Source organism: Gymnoscopelus braueri, assembly GCF_963280865.1.
Source record: "Gymnoscopelus braueri genome assembly, chromosome: 4".
Classification (NCBI taxonomy): Eukaryota; Metazoa; Chordata; class Actinopteri; order Myctophiformes; family Myctophidae; genus Gymnoscopelus; species Gymnoscopelus braueri.
This window is the reverse complement of record NC_137605.1, coordinates 16,176,626-16,183,980: the sequence shown is the minus strand read 5'-3', so window position 1 is coordinate 16,183,980 and position 7,355 is coordinate 16,176,626. Positions and strand designations below refer to the sequence as shown.

General features: G+C 40.4%; 1 protein-coding gene across 1 annotated transcript; it reads right to left on the bottom strand.

The window, feature by feature from the left end:
• Positions 1–1,210: 1,210 nt before the first annotated feature.
• leng1 (leukocyte receptor cluster (LRC) member 1) lies at positions 1,211–6,447 on the bottom strand. Its single transcript, XM_080425539.1, has 4 exons — positions 5,987–6,447; positions 4,429–4,611; positions 3,391–3,725; positions 1,211–2,999 (listed from the first exon to the last, which is right to left on the bottom strand). Exons 1-4 carry the CDS (start codon positions 6,116–6,118, stop codon positions 2,783–2,785), a joined length of 867 nt encoding a protein of 288 aa, XP_080281665.1. The 5' UTR covers positions 6,119–6,447; the 3' UTR covers positions 1,211–2,782.
• Positions 6,448–7,355: the final 908 nt, after the last annotated feature.

Here is a 7,355-nt window from a genome sequence, read left to right as displayed (position 1 = left end):
GATCATTCAGGATTGTGCTTTTGACCACTATTTTACATATAGTAGACCGCATGTTTAATGAAAATAATGAGACCACGATGCTCTATTTTTTTTGCACGCAAACATAAACAAATACAAAAAAAAACCATTGCAATAGCCTATTTAGGCATAGGCCTACATACAATTACACCATGATAATAGTTTGAATTTATATAGCGCCTTTCATTAACCCAAGGACGGTTTACATCAAAAACAATGAACTGCTAACAACCAAACAAAACAACTATTTGCCATAAGGCTGAGACCTTTTTTGATTGAATATTGTATTAGGCACAAAAAAAAATGTAAACAGCATAATTACATTTATAATACTTTGTCTAAAGGGTCCGTCCAAAAAAGTCCTTGCGGTCTTGTTTCCATTGGGGTCCTTGGTATTCAATTCGTAGAGGTGTCTTGAGGTGTCTTTTCAAGGCAGCCTTCTGCCAAGACTACTTAGGTTTTAATCAGGTGCTGTGTGTGTGTGTGTGTGTGTGTGTGTGTGTGTGTGCGCGCTCACCGCTGGACCAATCAATGACAAACTTTTTTTTGCCAGTTGGCCAAGAAAAATGAAATATATCTATCTATGGTACTTACCTATAATTTAGGAATGGGTCATTCAGGATATCAATTAATCGTTCGGATATGGATATATATATATATATTTTAAACAATTGGAGGGGGTGGGCTATACTGCCATCCAAAGGCTGACCATGTATGCTTAGTATGGTTGTAATAATTTTTCTGTTCTGCATTAGCAGTTATTTTAGCCTATTGTACAAGGCTAGAATGTAGTACACACGACAAGAACATATTCACGAGGCTACCAGAATAATTCCATTTTTCACTGCTGAAGCTTGTGTTTTCTTAACGATTTACAACAATCTAAAACCAATACATGCTGTTTATTCATGAAAACCGGTTGATAGACCAATGTAACACTGTTATTGTAAGCTAGCTAGGATGGTGAATGCCAATGGTATCGATTTTGATTTATTCAGCTAAGCCGATCATCCATACTGAAGGATTAATTGAAGAACCTACATGTGAAATACCTACTCAGTCATTAAACATTTGAATAAAACAAAGATTCCGTACTGGGGGTCATATCTCAGCAGCAACACACCAAGTGAAGGTGAACTACAGCCGCTAGGAGTATTACACCTCCGCAGCCTACAAATGGAGAATGCCAAGATTACAAATTCTGGAGGGTTTATTTGTCACTCATTCATACAGGTACAGAAATGAGATAAAATATAGTTGAGAGTACAGACAGGTATGATCATATAAAATAATAAAAACACCTTTAGCAGCAAGGGAGTGTGTGCAGAAAATGGTGCAGAATAATTTAGTAGGCCAGTAAAATACGTAGCCCAGTCCGACAAGAAATACAAGTTCAAGCACTGAATCAAGTAAGAACACACCGTTATTAGGGCACATACCAAATGGGCTCTAATACCCGGCAGTGGGTCAATGATTTTATTCCAGGCCGGACGGACCATTAGCTGCATGTCACTCCCCTACTCTCTGTGTTTCCTCTCTCTCTCCACTGTACCTACTGTGTAAATAAAGGCAAAAAAAGCTCAAAAAATGTCCTTTCATAAATGTCTTCTGTAGTAGAATTATAACATGCGTTTCTAGACAAAACAGTTATACTATCCTCTTAGTGTGGATGAATCAGCAAACTGAAAAATGAGTTAGCACAACAAATAAATTAAGAGATCAAATCACACATTTACAAGCTACCTGCAACGGTACAGCCTGTCCAGTGGGAAAGCTATATTTGCTTTCATGTGGTTAACTGTGCCAAATAACATGTACAGCACAGTATCCAGTAGTACAGTCTTTTTCAACGGCATAGTCCTGAACTGTTCCACTACAGTAAAAGTGGGTCCTGTTGCTCCTATACCATGCTCGTCAGTACAGACTTAACCTGGGATCAATACCTTTTTCGGGTTTATGATCCGGTCGGGAGCGGAAGTAACCCTACGTCACCAGGCGCGTCATCAGGCGGCCGGAACCCGCAAGCCTCACCCTCCGGTAACTCCGGCCATGATCAAGGGCATTTTAAATTAATAGGGCCTACCTAATAAAATCCTTGATGTGGCGTAGTTTAGCTTATTTTTAAAATACAAAATAAATTTAAATGCGAGTGTACTTTCCGGAGACTATTTAGCGTCCGTCTACCTTAGTTATCCCACGGGGAAATTCTATTCCATTTAAATAGGGATTGGGGAAACAAACAGGGGGAACCAAAACAAAGCGGCTCCGCCAAACCGGAACCCGCAACTTCAGGAAATAGATTTTTTTTTTTCAGTAGGCGTGGTCTAGACCGGATCACACAGGCCTTTAACTGATTCACTGCCAATCACGTAGATCTACGCAAACCTATTTAAAGCCGCCACGTGCCAATCGCGTAGATCTACGTGAACAAAAAGAATAATAATGATAATAATAATAATTGACCCAAAGACCAAGGAGATATGATTTTTCGAAGATCTAGACTCCTATCCACTTTTTTTTTTCAATGAAAAATCTCTGGCACTGGCTAAAAAAATATGAGAATACCTCTGGCAGTTAATGGGTTAATAACGAATACCAGGCTTTCCTCCGAGGTGGAAAGACTGGTGATGCGAGGATAGTACAGACTTAAGCCATCTATGTTGACTTGTTGTTTCTGCACCAATCGGATGAGACATATAGAGACTCTAGTTGGGCATTCTGCTGCAACAACAAAAAGTCAGAATTCAGTCCAGCCATAGACGGGTTATGAGTTTAAAATCTCGTCTCTCCAGCTGTCGCGGTCTTTCCTCTGGCGTTTGCGTGCGAGTTCTGGGAAGTAAGCGCTGTTATACGGCCTGTCCCGCTCCTCCGCCTCCCTGCCCGACTCCTTGTCCTTCCCCGTGCCGTCCAGCAGAGCCTTGGCTCGTCTCTTCTCCTCCACTTCTCTCTGCAAGCGCTCGGCTCGCAAAAGCTCTATGGAACTGGACGAGACAGAACAGATGTGTGTTAATGTCCATATCTCTCCACTGCTCACATAAATAAACATTTTGTTGTAGTCCTTATTGTCTTGAGACATTTTTCATAAGCCTCTTGGATTATTAACCGTCGTGAATAGAACACATTAGATTTGAATAAGGAATGTTATTATCCTCAGACATGAATTTTGATTCAGGCTTTAACGACAAAAACATAAGATACAACAAATACACGGAAACCACACAAGGAAAGTGCAAGAGCTAACATTAAATGTTTGTTAATAAGCGCACACAAAAACACTGGAATGCTTGTCCTCATTCTGTTTCCATATTTATTCAGTTTGTGCCCGTGTTCTATCATTGTGCAAAATGAACATATTTGTGTATTTATTCTTACCTCTCTCCACTGCTCCTCCGCTCTCCACTGGATCTCCTGTCCTTCCTCTTGCTCTTGTGTGACTTCCTGTCCTTAATGGCGAGGGCCTTCTTCATGTCCTTCATGGGATCCAAGAGGTCTTTCAGCCTCCGGTCTTTCTTCTCTTTCTCCTCCGCACTCAAGGCTTTTCTCTTCCCTCCGTGGTCTCTCTCTTTGTCTTTCTTCTCCTTGTCGTTCTTTTCTTTGTCTTTCTTCTCTTCTTTTTCGTTGCCAGTCTTCATGTACCAGGGTGTGACCTCTGTGCCTGGTTGTGGGCCCAGCGACACCAGTAGGCCGATGGCACGTTCCTGTTTCTCCTGGAAAAAGGTCAAGACATCAAATGGAAATTAAACACACCGTGAACTTGAACGTGAGGATTTCCACCAAATGTTATGAAAAGCTACACATTAGGTTATCACGTCTTTTTTTAAAGGATTTGTTTCGGCGTTTTTTGCTTATTTAGATGATTTACAATGTAGAGACAGCATGGGAATCGGATTCGAACCTGGGTCCTTCCTTGTGACTCACTCGGAACATGTGGTCAGTGTATTACCTGACTGTACCACAAGGCACCGCCAGTACTCAAGTTATTTTGTTCATAGACAGACGGGAGTGATTAAAAAACTATTAAATAAAAAAGTCTTGCCACAAAACATTGCTGCTGGCAGGTTAACTAGATATATCTGAATACCATTTGACCACATTTTCCCCACTTGTATGGAGTATAACTTACAATATACTGTAACTAGCACATCACATCTGAAGTGGTTGGAGCCGAGGTTGTCCCCCCAAAACACTTTACCCTGGGGCAGGCAGCCCACCTACTAGTGTGGTAGTACTGCCTAAAGCTCAATAAGCACAATATCTCCCCTGGCCAAGCAGGGATTCTGTCTGGGAAGAGCGGTAGATGTTTGATCTCCCATATTGGGAGAGAGGCCCAGGTTCAAATCCTAGGCAGGACATGAAACTTGACAGATTGCAGCTTTATGTATTCGATGAAAGAAGCGACCTCGCGGTTACCGTTTCCTCTTTCTTTTCCTTGAGATATTCCGCATTCCCCTTCTTCTCCGACGACTCCTCCAGGGGGAACAGATTGAGGTGTTCCAACACTCCACCGCTCTTCTCCTCCTCATCTGTCTTCACTGACAGTCCCGCCTGTTCGAGAGCTGCCCTGGACTTCCGTCTCAGGTAATCTGTGCGTGCCTGCAGAACAGTAGAGCAGGTTAGCAAGCTAGTCATTTCATATTACGCATGATTTAGACTTGGTTGTGCATCGTGTTGAAGAGCGAAAATAGCAGATCTACGCTCTCACAGTGCGTCCGCACCACAATGTTATTTTCTATGTGGAATATGCAACTAATTATAAATCAGGTTTTAGAAAACAGTCTGTATACATTACATCCTACCTGGGTGGGGAATTCATGTACTGTATATGTCAGATATTGGAGACGGTATATGTCAGATATTGGAGACGGTCATACTTTCTCTCTTGCAAGTTTAACTATAAACATTCTAGTCTAATTTCTTACTAGGCTAGACAGAAGGCATTGCTAAACCCCCCCCCCCCCTCTCTCCATGTGCAATTAAATACATTTATTCTTACGAAATATATGGTTGTTGCTTATTATCACATGATCTTCGGGTATTGAAGGTACTTCAATTTTACTTTACTCTAAAGATGATCTGTAGTAAGTAGGAACTCTGCCACAGTGCCGGAACTACAGAGTTCATAGGCTTGGATCAAGACTATCATAGATGTATTTAATCGAGTCTGACTTTCTTTCGTGTAGACAAAGTAAACGTCAGACTCGATAAAATACATCTATGATAGTCTTGATCTAGCTGTAGTATACAACCCTCGTAGACGTATTTATGATTCTGACGTCTTCGTAGATTGAAGACGTCAGAATCATAAATACGTCTACGAGGGTTGTATACTACAGCTAGTCTTGATCCAAGGCTATGGAGTTCACAGATGGGGCTAAAAAGTAATCACTGCCAAACGTATAACACACTAAAGCTTATGTTGATTTAATCAGCAGCTGAAAAGCAATGGTGGAAAAGTAACTAAGTACATTTACTCAAGTACTGTACTGAAGTACAATGTTGAGGTATGTTTTACTTTACTGGAGTATTTCCAATTTTCAATACTTTTACTCCATACACCTCAGAGGCAAATATTGTACTTTTACTCAATATAATTATTTGAAAACTTAATTTACTGGTTACTTTGAAGTAACTAGTAACTAAAACGTACATTAACCAGCCAAGCTCCCTAAGCAAGGCGTTGGGAGCTTGTAGATCTGCCATTTTCAAAAGACTTTTATACATTTAGAACTTGTGAAATGGGACATTCTGCAGAATGAGCACTATTACTTTTGGTACTTTAAGTACATTTTTATGCCAATACTTTTGTACTTTTACTCAAGTACATTTTGAACACCAGACTTTTACTTGCAACAGAGTATTTCTACAATGCATTATTGATACCCTTACTTAAGTAAAACATGTGAGTACTTCTTACAGTGGTAACACACTAAAGCTTATATTGAAGTAATGATCAGCAGGGTTTGTTTACCTCTTGCTCTGCTCGCTCCACACGCCGCTGGGCCTCTCTCTCCCCCTCCGCCGCCTCGGCCTCGTCCTTCTTAACGCGAGCCACATTATCTTTGTTCCTCACGTGCCAGCTCTTCTTGGGAAGGATGTTCATGTTGTTCGATAAAGTAGTTACACTTTAAACTTAAGCTAGTGTGCACGTATTATATAAAGTATATTATATAAACGTGTGTGTAAAGTAAACAACGTCTAACAGCTAACAGTTAGCCAAGTTAGCTAACTCCCATTTTCTGCAGATACGATGTAGGACAAACGCCAACAACAGTAAATCGTTTAACTATGGCAAACAAGTTTAACTTTAACCGACGCCCTACATTCAATACGTCTAACGGGTGATGAATAAACGGCTGCTGTCCTGATTTAATGTTAGAAATGTTAGCTGGCTGTTCTCGCTCTGCTCTGCACTCACCAAAGATCCACAACAACAAGTAGTACAGAAGAAGAAAGATATACTGGTGCTGGTAGGCTACACTTCCGGTCTTCTACGTGGGCGCGGTCACACCACGTGACAGGTTGTCGTCGGCGTTGCCAGATTCTGTGAGAGAAATAAGCAACCAGGTCTAGGAAAATAAGCCCAAAAGAAGCAACTAGGGCACTACTAGACCATTATGAGCACTTTTAAACCTATAGATAGTATATACTGAAAATCGAAATTTCATTGTGAGCTTGTAGATCGGCTATTTTCAAATGGCCGAAATGTAGGCCTATTTAAGGCTCAAGTGGTTAATGTATGTTTTGAAATAATAATCAAAATCTACAAAGTAACTAGTAACTAAGTTTGCAAATAATTGTAGTGGAGTACACAAGTACAATATTTGCCTCTGAGATGTAGTGGAGTAGAAGTAAAAGTATTGAGAATTAGAAATATTCCAGTAAAGTAAAAGTACCCCAAAAAATTACAGTACTTGAGTAATGTACTTAATTACCTTCAACTGGGACCTGGACCCAAATGGAAGTTGGGGGTCTCTCTGGGTTTCATTCTACTCTGCTGAGTACTCTCGCCGAAACCAGACGTAAACATGACACATTTTGAAACATATATCATCATGGCGCTAGAGGGCGCAATACTACATTTTATTATGGCTTCGAGGTTCCAAGTGATTTCATGACAGGTTTTACCACCGCTTTGTTTACAAAACATACGACTGGAAAATTAAACCAACACGAATCACACATTTTCTGACAAATATTTACTTCATATATGGTTTTATATAGTTTATTCTCTCCCAGTAGCATACATGGAAACAGAGTTATTCTGAAAATAAATGTATTTCCCTTTGAATTGTGTAGCTATTATAAAAACAGAAAATATATCTATCACAGCTCAAGAA